Genomic DNA, 15,410 nt, shown 5'->3' on the forward strand with positions numbered 1-15,410 from the left:
GTACAAGAAAACTCACAGCATTTTTATTCATAATCATTCAACATTAGAAACAACCCAAATGTCCATCAACAGAAGAATAAACAAGCTGGAGTACATCTCTACAATGGAATAGGAACAAAGTGTTGATACACACAAAAGCGTGGATGAATTACAAAAGCATTATGGTGAGTGAAAGAGGCCAATCTCAAAAGAGTACATTTAGTATGACCAAAACTGGATTTGGTAGAAATCACGTCAGTGGTTGCTTCTAGAAGCTAGGGGAGACTAAGTGGAAGCGGGTACAAGGGAACTTTCTGGGGTGATGGAAATGTTGAAATGTTCTATGTCTTGACCTGGGTCGTGGTAAAATATGTACATGATTACTTATTATATGTCGATGTAAAATATTTTACAGCTCAGCTTTTTAGGAAAGAGTCAGATGGAAAATGAAAAGAAAAGTTAAAGAGCTGAGTATGGAGGGGATGTTTCAGACTGGCTCTTGCATAAGGTGACCAGCTGTCCCAATCTGCCTGGGACTGATGGGGTTTCCTGGGGCAAGAGACTTTCAGTGCTAAAACAGGGAGAGTCCTGGGCAAACTAGGACAGCTGATCACCCAACTCATGTGGAAGAGGGGAATTGAGAGCGAGTTCTGAATATCTGGCAGAGAGGCTGGAATCCTTCAGCCCCAGAGCCCAGGGACCACTCCAGTAGATGCAGAGAGGGGCCTGCCCAGGGGTCAGGGCAGTGGGTGTCACTGGTGACATCAGGAATATCAGGGTTGGGGAGGCATCTTTGTTTCCTGGTGCCCTCCTCAAGGTTGCTGACACTTTGGGGGTGGGATGGGGTAGAAGTAGGGCTGCTCCTTTTGGAGCCAGAGGGAAAAGACCTGGAGACAGAGTTGAGGCAGTCGAGCTGTCCAGGTTCTAAGCATCATGGTTTCTGCACTGGGCTCTGAGGAGATTCTCAGCCAGAGTATCCTGGCCTCTTCCTCCCTCAAATGTCGGGCCAAGCAAATAGCAAAGCAATGCATCGATTCTGTGGAGATGTGGGGGCCATTGGAGACAAGCACTGTTGTACCTCTTCACCTCCATACTTGTCACAAGCAGGGACTGTCTCCTCCCCACTTTGCTTGCCACACCCGCCATGGCTTGAGCTGGGGTGGGGAGTGGTCTTTATCTTCTTTAGGAGATCCTGGCTGATTGTGCACTTGGTAAGGGCAGGAAGGCTGGAGGGCTGCAGGAACGCTGTTGATAACTAGGTGGACTTATGATCATCTTGCACTGCAACTGTAGAACATAGTCTCCTGCCTTTTCTCATCTGTATAATTGTCTGGGCCAATATTGCTCCCAATATTGGGAGGGGCTCTGCAGTCCTCCACCGAGGCCCAAAGTGGATTCTGATGGAGAGATTGCCAATAGGGTTGGGCAAGTTAGGTGCACAGAGGGGAAGGCAGGGCACTGGCAGCAGCAGCCAGGGAGGACGGGCTCAGAAATTCTCATAGTGGTGCACGAAGTGGGCTCGGTCCTGCCTGTTGACGAGCTGACAGGCCTTCTCTACATTCTTGGTCATTCCCGGAGGGCCACAGCTGAACACCCCAATCTTGCGCACCTGTCAGGAGATTGGAGAGAGAGGGGGACCTGCAGCCTGGAGGTGCTCACTCTCCTTGGAAAAAGCTGCTTCCTGAGCCTGGCTGGAATGACCAGGGCTTCAAATCCAGGCCTTGAGGAGGAGGCTTAAGGTGGAGGGGGTGGAAGTGCCCCTTTAAGACCTGACCCCATCCTAGGGCCAGGCAAGCGGGTGGAGTTCTCTGCTCAGAACAGAGCGGCAGGGTGCTTCTGGGCCAGGATGTCCTGGCAGGGGAAGGCCAGAGTCCCAGGGTGGGAGGGAGTGGGACTGACCTGTGGGTGGACCTCCTGCAGGGAGTTGAAGAAGGGCTCGAAGGGGGGACGGCCAAAGTGGGTGATGGAGCGCAGGCCCGTGAACAGACTCCGGTTCAGCACCTTCTGGAAGTGCCGCTCGCAGATGTACTGGGGGCACAGGGGCAGGTCAGACCAAAGACAATTAGGGCCAGCACTCAGCCCGAGCCAGCCCACATAGCCCAGGAGACAGAGACTGGGGAGGGGAGGGAGCTGGAGGCTGAGGATCAGGGCCACCAGCTCTGTGCCTCCTGCCAGCTCAGCCTGGCCATCCTGGCCATCCACCTGCCGAGGCCATCCTGCCTTATGCTGCCAATCCATCTGCCCACCAAGTTGCCCTGCCTGGTGGGCCCTGACATACCAGCATGGTGGTCCTGAGGTCGAACTTCTCAGCCAGCTGGGTGATGTAGATGTGCACAGACACCAGGTCCTGGTGGTCGTTCTCCTCCACCTCTCGGATGATATCAGCCAGCCACTCAAACTGACGCTGGGTCCGTGTCACCCAGATGAAGTAGATCTGGGGACACATGGCTGCAGCTCAGGACTCAGCTCAGCCTCCCTACATCCCAGGTGCCTTCACCTGAGAGGCTGGAAAGCCCCAGACCACCTGCAGACATCGAAGCTGTGGCAGGACCCACCAGCCTGATCCCAGGCTTCCAACTGACAGGTCCTAGCAGAGGCCCGTCTGGCTACACCACCACCATCCCTCCAAGTTTGGCATCTCAACCACTGGGTAAGAATGACCCCTTCAGACTCAGTCCTGGAGCCAGGAGCTTTCTCTCATGCTTCACCACTGTGATGTGGGGACACAATTCGGCCGCCTATGCCCCATTTGATGAATGAGGGAGGGATGCTCACCTTCTTACACAGCATTTGGCTGCCCAAGGATGACTTGAAGACAAGGTCTTTGAGAATGGAGGCAAAGGGGGTGACCCCAATGCCCCCTCCCACCAACACGGACACCTCAAATTTATGCCACTCCTGATGGCCCTCTCCAAATGGTCCATCAAGGTACAGCTGCCAAGAGAGGGGGAGATGAAATGAGCCTGGCCCTGCCCCAGCTCTGAGGCCAGAAACAGAGACACAGGCAGAGGGAGGATACAGAGCATCCTAGTCTTTTCTGAGGCACCCCAGCCCTCTCCCAGGCTGGCTTTGGGACGGCTGGAGCTTCTAGTCTCAGGATGGGGAAGGGTAGAGATCCTCTGCCAGTGCCAGAGGCCCAAAAGCAGGGTTCCCGGTGACAGGCACCTTCGGGTATCCAGCACAGCCATTGCCCCTCGGGGCTGAGTAGATTTCCCTGAGGCGAGTGGTCCAGGGCCCCACTGCCCGAATGTGCAGGCTGAGCGTGTCCTCATGGGGCGCAGAGGTCAGTGTGAAGGGGTGGTACTCGGTGGTCCCCAGAGCCAGGCAAGCGATCCGCACCCACTGCCCTGACTTGTACTCAAAGCCCTGGGGCCTCTGGAATTGCAGGTAGGTCACTCCTGGAGGTCATAGACAGGGAAAAGCACAGATCAGAAGGCCTGCTCCTGGTACCTGAGGACTGACAGGCGCCTGTCCTCTCCACACGCCTGAGGCCTGGGGAGTAGTCACATGGTCTAAACAGGTGGGGCTCCTGGGGCTGGGAGTAGGAGGGTCCCCTTCTCTGTTTTCCAGGTAATGCAAGGGCTGGGTTTCTCCGCTCCCCTCTTCCAGCCCCTCTCCTCCTCTCTACTCCCTCTTCCCACGGAAGGCCCAGGCCTCACAGCACTGCCTTGAATACCAGCCTGCTGGGTAAAAGGACTCAGGCTCACCAAGGACCATCTCAGTGGCTATCAAACCTCCATTTGAGGGTTACCTTTCTACACACCTCCTGTACTATCATCTATCTAACGCTTTTCTTTAAATCAACTAACTTTTCCGATTCAATTTATCTTGGCAGGGAACTTTATTGCTAAGGTAAGTGGAAAACCAGTATCATGTGTTCCATGTAGAAAACAACATATTTTGTTACCAAATTTTAGCTGGATACTGTTTGTTATCTGACCATAGCTGAGTCTCAGGCCTGATCTCTCTGTTAAAAAAAGGAGATTAGCAAGTGCTGGAGAGTAGAAAGGCATACTAACTCCACTCTGAGATTTTGTCCTTAAGTAATCTCAATTGAAATAATATTGCAATGCCATTAATTTTTTTACAATGTGAGTCCTGAAGGTTAGACAGTCCTGGGATACAGAAAATCATCTTTTGCCACCCTCTACGATGATACCAATCCCGACTTTGGCCAACGCTGACTCTCAACAACAGGCTGGCAATCTGGGCATTTGTCTGTCTCTGAGAGAAGGAACGGGACAGGCATATGTGGCTTCCTGCCCTGCGCTTCCCTGTACCCAGGCCACACGTGTGGGGGCCTTTCCCATCCTCAGACCCCTCTGTATGCACCATCAGCCGCCTCTTCTCAGGGTCACTTCTCACCATCTGCAAGTCTCCAGGGAGCTAAGCACAGCCCTTCCTGGTCTACTTCTATCAGGAAACCTTCAGGAATCTCCGAGAGTGGTTTTTTTTTGTTTGTTTTTGGACACAGAGTCAGAGGCAGTAATGGGGTCAGGAGGCCTGGTGAGCTGTCTCCCCATGTCTGAAGATTTGGCCTCCATTACTCCCAACCCATGTCAGGCGGGGCCTAGTACCTGAGGGCAGCAGCTCCGCCTTCACCACGCTGATCTCCACCTTCTTCCGGCTCAGGCTCACCAGCTTGTCACCCCCATAGATGATTGCCGGGACCAGGAAGTAGATGTGGAAAGTGGGCAGCTGGATCAGAGCATAGCTGCCGTGGATGATGAGCTGGAGACATGGCCAGTTAGTACAGCTCAGGCCCAGCCAGGCCCCTTCCCGGCACCCCCTCTTGCCCAGGCAGTAGGCCTGTGCCCGGGAGATAGGGCTGAGGTCTGGGGTCTTAAATCTCAAGGTCTCATTCTGAGATCTTGGATCCAAGTCTCCCTCCTTCACCTTCCTGTCCCATCCTGAGCTCCCTGCTCCATGGGCTGGCCCAGGGAAGTCCCTCACCAGGACGTAGAGCAGGATGTAGAGGTGGTGGGTCAGCCAGAAGCCCCGGAAGCTGCGGCGGCGGAAGTGGTGGGAGGCGAAGACATACATGATGGCCAGGACCAGGAGCAGAAGCACCCCTGTCATACCTGGGGGCAGGAGGACAGGGCCAGTGAGTAGTCTCAGGACTTCAGCTTGGGCTGAAAAGACAACGGCACATTCCCCTCTCCTGCCCTCTTTCCTCTCTCATCCCTCCAGGGCCCCCAGAAAAGACTGCCTGGAGGGAATGGAGATGGGGCTTGTCCTGAAGGCTAGAAACAGACCCCATGGCCACTATAGACAAGTGGGTATTCACAGAGAGATGGAGACAAAAGCAGAAGTCCTCAGACAGAACCCCCAGATCCCACATTTCCTACCTGGGACGGTCTGGAAGAACCACCAATAGAACTTCTGGGGAAGCTTGGACCTGGGGGGCAAAGGCACCTTGAGCCTCTGGCTGGGGTAGGAGGGGCTCCAGCACTGTCACACCACAGCATGACTCCTTTCCTGCTGGCCCTGACTGCTGAGGGTATGGGGCCTCCACCCAGATGGTCAGGGATCCCTCCAAGGAACTTGGCACCCAGCCGTCCACGGTTCCACCCTCTGCACTCAGCAATTTTTCCCTCTGTGTTATCCTGAACTCTCTTACTGTGGTTGACCCCTGCTTCCCTGAGTCCCTGGTTCATTATTCTGTAAGCTCCATAGGGCAGAGATTTTTGTTTCATTCACTGCTCTATCCCTAGGCTTAGAACAACATAAGGCACACAGCAAATCTCGGTAAGTAGTTGTTGAATGACTGCACGTATCTTGACATCCCTACTCTGGCATCTGGGTGGACACATGGGACACACTCCATAAATGTCTGCCCAGTGAATGGATAGAAGGCAGAGATGGCAAGCTGTGTGTCAGGCATATATGAGAAAGAGTCTCTGACTTCATCTCCCAAACACCTTTCCTGGCCAATCACAGCCAGCTTCCTTCCTGAGGGCAAGAAGTTTACCTTTCAGCTTCCCCCAGGGGACTAGCTTAGCACTGAGCTTCTTGCTGAGTGTCTGGGACTGTTGATTTCTTTTTGTCTTTTTCTTTTTCTTTTTTTTTTTAAAGACAGGGTCTTGCTCTGTTGCCCAGGCTGGAATGCAGTGGTACTGATCATGGCTCACTGCAACCTCAAACTCCTGGGCTCAAGCAATCCTCCTGCCTCAGCCTCCTAAGTAGCCAGGACTACAGATGTGCACCACAATGCTCCACTAATCTTTTTACTTTTTGTACAGATGGAATCTCACTTTATTGTTCAAGCTTGTCTGGAACTCCTGGCCTCAAGCGATCCTCCTGCCTCAGCCTTCCAAACTGTTGGGCTTACAAGTGTGAGCCACTGTGCTCTGCCGATTTCTTTTTCTATTATACCCTTAGGCCCGCCCTGTGAGTCCCAGGAGAAACCTTCCCCAGAACTGACCCATCATTCACAAAGACGTTGGGGAATACGCAGGCCAGCAGGCTGAGGGGGCTGACTGAGAAGATGTAGACATTGACTGCGTGGCCAGCACTGTGCAAAACTGAAAGAGACAGACCCTGTTAGAGATGCCAACCAGGACAGACTCTGCCTCCGATCCCAAGGGAGAGGAGGCATGGGGAGGAGAGATGGAGGTATAAGGAGTTCCATCTCCCCACTGTTTCCCCCAACTAAAGCCAGGGTGCTACAGCAAAGAGGAAAAAGCCTGGGAGTCACGTACTAGCCAGGACAACAGCAGCCATGGCGATCCAGCGGTGGAAGTCCACTGCGGCATCAAAGGGCACATAGCGGTTGAGGAAAGTCTCTCGCAGGAAGGTGATGAGGTTGCGGCACATGGTGAGCAGGATATAGGAGAACATGAAGGAGACGCTGGCCGCCGTGCCCCGCGACAGGATGATGCCCACGAGGGTGGTCTGTGCAATGCCCGAGGGTGGCGAGACAAAGCCATAGTCTGGGGCCGGAGTGAGGTTAGATCAGCTCGGCACAAGAGGCCAGGGTCCTGAGCCCTGGGCTCTCCTATGCAGACTCTTAGGATCAGAGGGCTTTTCACTCCTCTCCAAGGGTCGGGGCCTGCTCCCTGCCCACTGCCCACAGCCTGGAACTCTTACAGTAAGCACGATCTGCAAACACGCCAACACTGATGGCTGAGAAGATTGCGACACACACGATGTGCCTCCGGTAGTTCTCCACGAAGCGCTTGTACTGCTGCAGCTTTTGGGCTAGGAGGCCTCGCTGCATCTTCTCTTGCAGCGCCTCTGTGTACAGCCGGGAAATGGGCACCGCTGCCCTATAGCAAGGGGCGGCAGGGCAGCAGTGTGGTAAGGGCCCTCTGGCCTTCCCTTAATGCCACCCCATGAAAGGTGACCTGGGGATGACCTGGGGATCGGGCAGGCATCAGGATGGGCCACAAGAGATGAAGGGAAAAAAGCAATCTGCGGACTTCTTACTCCTCCAACCCTTGACTTCCACCTTTGCTCCATCCACCCACTCGCTGTCTCCCTGCTACTCCCCCTCCTCCAGTCTGTTCTATCCTTCTTTCTTCCTGATCCCAGCACAGGCCTCAAGGCTGTGCCCAAAGCAGGCAGGAGCCAAGAGACCCCTTACTATCATCCTGTTGAGCCAGGACCCTTGCCTGAAGAACGGGGTGCAGAGGTTGGAAGAGGATGAACAGTCATTCAACACTATAACCCCCCAGTCAGGTCAGGAACAAAAATGGAATGAGACTCAGGATGGTCCCTTATATGTCAAGGATATGTAGGTGGGGCCTAGGGACCCTGAGACTTCTCTCCATGTCTCTTTGGGCCCAGGGATTTGGGAAACACTCACTTTTTGCCAAACCTCTTCTTCAGTCCAGGGCCTCCCAGCTCTGGGGCTCCTGAGGCAGGCGGCCCCAGTCCCTGGGGGTGGGAGCTGAGAAAAAGAAATGGGGCTGTTCTCCCCTTGTCTTTGCAGCCAGGAGAAGAACTCCCAGGTCAGAGGATGGGGTAGAGGTAGGGAGTGGCTCCTGGGACCAGGCAGGGGGCAAGGTGCAAAATGAATTAATAGGATCTCATGATTTGTTTTGTAGAATGATTCTGGCCTGGAGTGGCGCGGAGAGAGCCAAGCATCCGAGCAGCATAGGGTGAGAGAGGCAGCTGGAATTTTTGTGCTACCAAGAGCTACTTTCAAAGGGCAAATGCCTGATTTTACCCGAGGCTGATCAGCCAGTCCTACTCCCTTCATTTCTCTGCAGGGGGCTCAGCCAGGCCCACCCGCCAGAGCCCCATTCCTGCTCACCGCTCCCCAGGTGTCCGAGTGATGAATGAGACTCGACAGCTGATGTTTTGTTTAAAGATATCTCTAATACCTAGAGAAGAGAACAAGAGGCAGGACTGGCTTCCCCACAAGGGCAGTGGGGTAGGATGGGAGACTGTACCCTCCTCCCTTCTGGGAAAGTCATGTCCAGATCTCTGACTCCAGTCCTGTTTCCCTCCTTCCCCACACTAAGCACTCACTGTGCACAGGGCAGACAATGTAACAACTTTGCGCAAGAAAGGGAATGTCCTCTTAGGTGGATGCAACCCTGCAGGTCCTTTGAGTAAAAGAAACAATGCCTCTTCTTCTGGCCAGATACATCCTAGACCAATGCCCGTGGCTTTGAGCAGTGTGTCGGATAGATTTCAACCTGCTCGTTGATCTCAGTGGGCATCCTTGTGCAGCAGACAACTTGCACACCTACATGTGCCACCCCAATTACATGTGCTTGGTTCTGTACTAGGTACCAAGGACTCAGAAAAGAATAAGCCCTGGGCCCTGCCCACCGGGAACTCTCATTTTGAGGACATGCCCCCCTCCCTGACACCAACCATTCCTCACACACTCACCACCTCCACCTCCACCTTTGACACAGAGCTGCGTGAAGCGGAGCTCGCTGTTGTGGTCCCGCAGCATGAAGTGAAAATCCTCCCATGTCAGCTCCTCCTTGTCCTGGAATCCCGACTCCCGGAACATGGACTCCACCACCTCGGCCAGCTGGGCCTTGGACAGGCAGTTGTTGGAGATCTCGATGAAAGACCTGGAGGAGGACCAGAGACACAGCAGCCTGTCACCCAGCAAGGTCAGGCTTGGGTAGGTTCAGGGTGGGGCAGGCCCTGGATTATCTAATGTGGTTACCAGTGACCCAGGAAATGGCACTGAGAAGGCACTCATCCATCCTGCAGCTGACACTAAGCTGGGTGGGGTGGCCATGGACTCAAAAGGCAGAACAGAATTGAAAGTGACCTTGACCAATTAGAGAAAGCAGCCCTCAAACAGGGGGCACCTACAACTGGGAAGATAGTCCACTGAGTGCAGGGTTGTGTCCAGGGTGTGCATGGCCCTCTCTCGTGGCAGGCTCTCTGTCCACTCTCTTTTGTTGATGCCTCCCACATCACCCCTGGGCTCCCCCTTTCATAGTCCAGTGGGGGCACCAGGCAGCAGGGTGCCAGGGAGGGACCTAGCTGCAATGCCACTGCTTCCTTTTGCCAACACGCTGGGCACAGGCGGGAACATCTCCATGCCCAACCTGATAGCACCCACAGTGGCACCTGCAATAGCCAAGCTCTATTCACAGCTTGTGCCTTGGGACAGAAACAGACACACTATGCAAGTTTGTGTAGGTCCGGCAGCAATGCTGTGCCATGCTGGGCCGGTACAACACAGTGAGCACAGCCATCACATTAAAAACATCGTCCCTCCGACAGTAAGCAAGATACACACTGAGTTACAGGACAAGAAGGTGGGAATTCGCCAGGTGCGGCGGCCCACACCTGTAATCCCAGCACTTTGGGAGGCTGAGGCGGGCTGATCACCTGAGGTCAGGAGTTCGAGACTAGCCTGGCCAACACGGTGAAACCCCATCTGTACTAAAAATACAAAAACTGGCTGGACTTGGTGGCTCACTCCCAGCTACTTGGGAGGCTGAGGCAGGAGAATCACTTGAACCTGGGTGGCAGAGGTTGCAGTGAGCTGAGATCATGGCACTGCACTCCAGCCTGGGTGACGGAGTGACTCCGTCTCAAAACAAACAAACAAACAAAGAAGGTGGGAACTCAGCCCTTGGAGGCAGGGACCCTCTCCTAGATTCCCTTGAGCCTCACCTGGGGCTGGGCCTGCAATGACATACCCAGCGAGCTACAGACCGCAATAGCTTTGCCCTTTTAGAAGCCCTTGTCCGGTCGGGGTATCTGGACTATATGAGGAATGTAGCAGTTAAGGCGAATGCTTAACGCAATGTTAAGGCTTAACAGGATGGAAAAATTACAATAATGTGGGCTGTTACATCTATACTTTGTATTCATTTGCTCACTTATTTCATTTTGTCTTACTCAGTTATGTATGAAATGCCTGCACTGTGCCAATCACAGTGTGGAGAAGCTGGATTCAACAGGGAACAAGCCCTGCCCTTATGGCGTGGAGGCGAGCTGTGTTACTGACGCATTCATTGTGTTCAGGAATGAGAAGCACAAAGCTGTTTTTTTACCAGCACAACAAAACCAGAAATGGCTTAAGATGCAGGAAGAAAGAATGGTTGGAATATGGAGAAGCCTTCCACGTTTCTCTTCCTATCATGGTGATGAATATTGGAGCAGCGACCAAGGTCATCCATTCACTGTTTCATTGGGTAAAGCACAGTGTTGGGCATGCTGTAAAAGAGTTCACAAAGATCCAAGGGCACCCAAAAGGGATTCGTGGATTTTTGTTGTTGGCCATATTGGTGTTGGGTTTTCGTTTTTGTTTTTTAACCAGGGAGACTTTTCTGGCTGGTGTTGACAGTCCAGACAGAGACTCTCCTAGAGGCAGAAGCCAGTCACGTAAACATTTAAAGGTGAATGCTCTGAGAGTTTAGGATATAGTGTCTAGGCCACCTCTCAACACAGATGACCACATAGCTTCTTTGCCAGCCCTCCTCTGACTCAACCTATTTTCCTGTTTGAAACACACCAGGAAGTCTCAGGATTAGAAAGGCACACCCCATACCGCATCATGGTGAAGAATTCGTCCTTGGAGAGGAAGCCATTCTCATCCAGGTCATACATGGTAAACATTAGACGGGACTTATCCTCTGGGGAGCCTGGGAAGAGAAAAAGGGATGCAGGTCATCTCCTTGCTGAAAGATCCCTAGATTCTTGGATAGCCTGCCACCTCCCAGCCCCCTACCTTTCATGAAGACCACCAGGATATCTAGGAACTCTCGGAAGGACAGGTAGCCATTGCCATCCTTGTCAGCCAGAGAGAACATCGACTCCACAAACATGTCCTGGGGTTTGAGGCCCAGGGACTCGGCAAACTCGGCCCTGCTCAGCTCGCAGGTCAGGGCCTCCTGCACCTTCTGGGAGGAGTCCAGGGGTAGGGTCCCTGCGTCGGCCTGGTTGATGTCCAGCACCTGCACTTGGGCAGCAGCAGAGGGAGGGAAAGAGAAGGAGGTGAAGCCTATGCTGGAAGCAGTTCAATGACCCTTTACATCTCCCCAAAGTCCAAATCAGAAAGGCTGAACCCTGAAGGTTCTCCTGATCCTTAGATATACTGACTGGGGCCTCTGTTGTCCTAGAGATGGGGGAATCAAATCTCTAGCAGCCTGCCCATTTCTCCCTGGGCCCAAGAACCGGAAACTTCATACAGTGAGCATGGTGCTGGGGTATGGAAGGGGAAGTGAAAAGTTGAGGGGAATGAAAAGTGAGAGAGCCTACACTGGGGACAGAAGGTGTAGAGACATGATGGTAGACAGGCAGGAAGGGGCTGGGGCTGTGCTCTCTTGCCAATTCAGATAAGGCTGCCATGTGCCTATGATTTGTCCATTGTGCAAAATGTTTAAAAGTCACATGTGATAACCATTTATTGTTTTTTGTTTGTTTGTTTGAGATGGAGTCTTGCTCTGTCACCTAGTCTGGAGTGCAGCGGCAGGATCTCGGCTCACTGCAACCTCTGCCGCCGGGGTTCAAGCGATTCTCCTGCCTCAGCCTCCCAAGTAGCTGGGATTACAGGTGCCCACCACCATGCCCAGCTAATTTTTGTATTTTTAGTAGAGATGGGGTTTGACCATGTTGGCCAGGCTGGTCTCAAACTCCTGACCTTAGGTGATCTGCCCACGTCGGCCTCCCAAAGTGCTGGGATTACAGGCGTGAGCCACTGCACCTGGCCACAACCATTTGTTAAATGCCTACAACTGACCCAGCACTTGGGCCAATAAGCACTGTACATAAAACAATGTTTTTCAAACATAAGAGTGTATCCGAATCATCTGGAGAGCTTGTTAAAACACAGATTGCCAGGCCCCACCCACAGAGTTCCTGGTTCAGTCTGACTGGGTAGGTGCTTTTCTAACATGTTCCCAGGTGAGGCTGATGCCCTTGGGTCCAGGGCCCAACCTCTGTGGACCACGCATGTAGATGATCTCACCGAATCCTCACAACAATGCAGTGGGATGGATACAGTTTTCATCACTGTTTTATAGATAAGGAAACAGAGATACAGAACAGTGATAATGTGACTTGCCTAAGGTCACGGGGCTAAGTAAAGTGGCAATGCCAGGATTCAAGCAAGACTATTTCTCTCCAGGCCACAGAGTGGAAGCTTAGTTCACCCACAGGGTGTTCTATCCAGCCCAAGTTTCCTCCATTTCTGGGGCTGGGCCCATCTCCAAAAGGCACAGACCCTGGCACCTGAGCAAAAAGGTGTCTGAAGAAGATCTCCAGGATGCGTTCCCGCTGCTGCTTTGTCACAGCCTTCCTAAATAGCTCCTTCTCACTCATCTCAGCCACATGGAGGCCCAGAGCCCAGCGCACACAGAAGTCCCGTAGTTGCTGCACAAAGGCGCCCCGTTCCTCTTCAGAACTAAACAGCAGCACCTGGGTGGGAGGAAGGCGGCACCGACGCAGGGAGCTTGCTGGACCTTCTGCTTCAGCCTCCCCTCAACAGATCTTGGGTTGAGGGGAAGGGAGAAAAGCTCCTTCCCATCCATGCAGGCTGGGGCCAGGTGTGTGACCGAAGGGGGCCAGGTTGAGTCTGGGGGCCTCTGAAAGGAGCCCCTCTCCCCAGCAGCAGCTGTCATAGGTGAGGTCTATAGCTGAGGTGGCCTCGCTTGTGATAATGGAGTCGTGTGAGGGCAGCCCAGGCAGGGGAGGCAGGACAAGCCATACCAGGTCATACTCCTTGGGGATCTTGAGCAGCAGGGTGCGGCATCCTCGGTTGCTGGACAGGATGAGGTTGACCTGCTGCAGAGGCTGCAGCTGGACCACGCGGAGCACAGTGAGACGCCTGTTCAGGACCTGCAGACACCTGTCTGGCAGCAGCTGGATGATGATGGGACTGCTGCTCTCCTTGGGGCCTGGCCACTCCATCGCTGGGGAAGGGAGGATTGGGCCGGGTAGTTCAGTAGATGTCCCCAGGTCCCTGCCTTCAGGTCAATTCCACTGTGAAGACCCTAAAGGCGCCCTGGCTTTCCTCTCACTCTGTAACTTGGTTCTGTCTCCCAGACTCCTGTCTCTCCCCTCCCCACTCCCTTCTCCCTCCTCTGCCCAGCCCCTTCTCACCTGGCACTCCATCTTTGGCTGCTTCCTTCTTCACGCTCTCTTTGCCTTTCTTTTGTAGCTTCTTGCGTTCTCGGCCCCGGAAATAGGCCACCACTCCAGAGAGAAGCAGACTCACTGAAGGGGATCAGAAGGAGCCAGTGAGGAGGGAGCTCCTCGCCTAGAGCTTCACTGTGGCTTCGGCTATGGCCCCTCCCTTCCAGAGGTTCCTTGAGCCTGGTCTGAAACGGTACCAAATAGCCAGCCCCTCAGGCCAGCGGGAAACAAGGGGCAGGGCCAGTCTGCAGAGAGGCTGCCTAAGAGCTCACCTAAGGGAAGGCAGCAGAGAGCAATGATGGTGATGGCAAAACCAGGGCTGCTGCCCTCAAAGAAGTCAAGCACAGTCAGGGGTGCACACTGGGGCAGGCCGTTGGTTGTGAGCTGCTTAGGCTGAGGGCAGGGTGCACCTGAGGGAGAGGGCATGGAAGATCTCAAAGTCTGAGGATCCCGCTGCGTGGCCAGACCCCTTTCCCCTCTAACGTATAAAGGACCAAGGTGTCCTGTCTTCCCCAGGCCCACCTCCCTGAAACTGTCTCCCTCACAAAGTCCCCATCCACATCCTGTTTCTTGGCATCTACCCCATCCACCCCTTCTTGACTGTAGGGTGCAGCTTGTGTGCTCGTTGAGGTCCCTGGTGTGGGAGCCAACCAAATGCAGGCTTCCTAGCCCAACACAGAAGGTGCCTGGCTCCCTGGACAGCACCAAGTGATTCCACCGCACCCTCAATCTTGATCCTTCTCTGGCCACTGTCACTCACTTGTGTTCTCCCAGGACACTCACCTTTATGCCAGACAAAGACATTGGGCTGCAGAGCACCGGGGTCAACGTTGATAACAGCGACCAGCACGTCCCGCAGAGAGGTATTTCGGATTTCTTCAATCTCCTTCTTGGAGAACAGCCTAAGTTGGAGGAAGTAGAAGTCACTGGGATGGGAAGGGAATGCAGGCCTCCAGCAACCCCAGACCCAAGGAGCCAGGTGAGAAAAGAGACCCAGAGGGGCCAGGTGCAGTGGCTCATGCCTGTAATCCCAACACTTGGGAGGCCAAGGTGAGTGGAGTGGATCACTTGAGGTCAGGAGTTCGAGACCAGCCTGACCAGCATGGTGAAACCCCCGTCTCTACTGAAAAAAAAAAAAAAGTAGCTGGGCATGTTGGTGCATGCCTGTAATTCCAGCTACTCAGGAGGCTGAGGCAGGAGACTCACTTGAACCTGGGAGGTGGATGTTGCATTGAGCCAAGATCACACAACTGCACTCCAGCCTGGGTGACAAAGTTAGACTCTGTCTCAAAAAAAAAAAAAAAAAAAAGAAAAGAAAGAAAGAAAGAAAAAGAAAGAAAGAGAAAAGAAAAGAAAAAGAGACCCAGAGGGGTTAGGAAGGGTGTGGTGGACTGACTAGGAATCAAGGGCTCATAAGGGCTGTCTAAGGCCAGACAGAAGGTCTAGGGCCCAGGCTGAGGAGGAATCTGAGGTGGGGACCCAGGCAAGCCTTACCCATTTCTGGTGTTCTCAAACCAGTAGCGGTCACCATCCCGCAGACGTACAAACTGGTCAAGGACAATGGCGCTGAACAGGGGTCCAGGGTCCCCATGGCTCTCCAGGAGCCCCCCAGGGAGCAGCTCTAGCTGGGATAGGTCCTGGTTGTACAGGGCAGCTGTGGCCTTCAGCACCTGGGGCACCACAGAAGATAAGGGGTGAGTATGTGTTTGCTGAGGAGGGCAGCCACTGTTGCCCCATCCCTGGGACACAGGACCCCAGCAACTGCCTGGCTTGCTGCTCAGGCCTGATTTCCTCTTCCTAGGCAAGCCCCCTCAGGCAGGACAAGTCTGGTGGAAGGATCAGTGTGTCCCTACCCATGGTAAGACCGT

General features: G+C 53.7%; 1 protein-coding gene across 2 annotated transcripts in view; it reads right to left on the bottom strand.

The window, feature by feature from the left end:
• The window catches only part of DUOX2 (dual oxidase 2), a 21,366-nt gene continuing 5,956 nt past the window's right edge, over positions 1-15,410 (bottom strand). For both annotated transcript variants that reach the window (XM_025389955.1, XM_025389954.1), the window contains 22 exons: positions 15,037-15,212; positions 14,326-14,444; positions 13,815-13,952; positions 13,510-13,623; positions 13,117-13,319; positions 12,640-12,825; positions 11,138-11,363; positions 10,958-11,051; positions 8,806-9,014; positions 8,237-8,306; positions 7,787-7,870; positions 7,069-7,247; positions 6,681-6,911; positions 6,404-6,503; positions 5,328-5,377; positions 4,933-5,060; positions 4,557-4,710; positions 3,145-3,377; positions 2,755-2,913; positions 2,258-2,413; positions 1,879-2,007; positions 1-1,588 (listed from right to left, as the gene is read on the bottom strand). In XM_025389955.1, coding sequence (XP_025245740.1) covers positions 1,466-1,588; positions 1,879-2,007; positions 2,258-2,413; positions 2,755-2,913; positions 3,145-3,377; positions 4,557-4,710; positions 4,933-5,060; positions 5,328-5,377; positions 6,404-6,503; positions 6,681-6,911; positions 7,069-7,247; positions 7,787-7,870; positions 8,237-8,306; positions 8,806-9,014; positions 10,958-11,051; positions 11,138-11,363; positions 12,640-12,825; positions 13,117-13,319; positions 13,510-13,623; positions 13,815-13,952; positions 14,326-14,444; positions 15,037-15,212 — 3,261 coding nt within the window. In that variant the 3' untranslated portion in view covers positions 1-1,465. The remainder of the gene's footprint in view (positions 1,589-1,878; positions 2,008-2,257; positions 2,414-2,754; positions 2,914-3,144; positions 3,378-4,556; positions 4,711-4,932; positions 5,061-5,327; positions 5,378-6,403; positions 6,504-6,680; positions 6,912-7,068; positions 7,248-7,786; positions 7,871-8,236; positions 8,307-8,805; positions 9,015-10,957; positions 11,052-11,137; positions 11,364-12,639; positions 12,826-13,116; positions 13,320-13,509; positions 13,624-13,814; positions 13,953-14,325; positions 14,445-15,036; positions 15,213-15,410) is intronic.

The sequence above is a fragment of the Theropithecus gelada genome, chromosome 7a (assembly GCF_003255815.1).
Source record: "Theropithecus gelada isolate Dixy chromosome 7a, Tgel_1.0, whole genome shotgun sequence".
Classification (NCBI taxonomy): domain Eukaryota; kingdom Metazoa; phylum Chordata; class Mammalia; order Primates; family Cercopithecidae; genus Theropithecus; species Theropithecus gelada.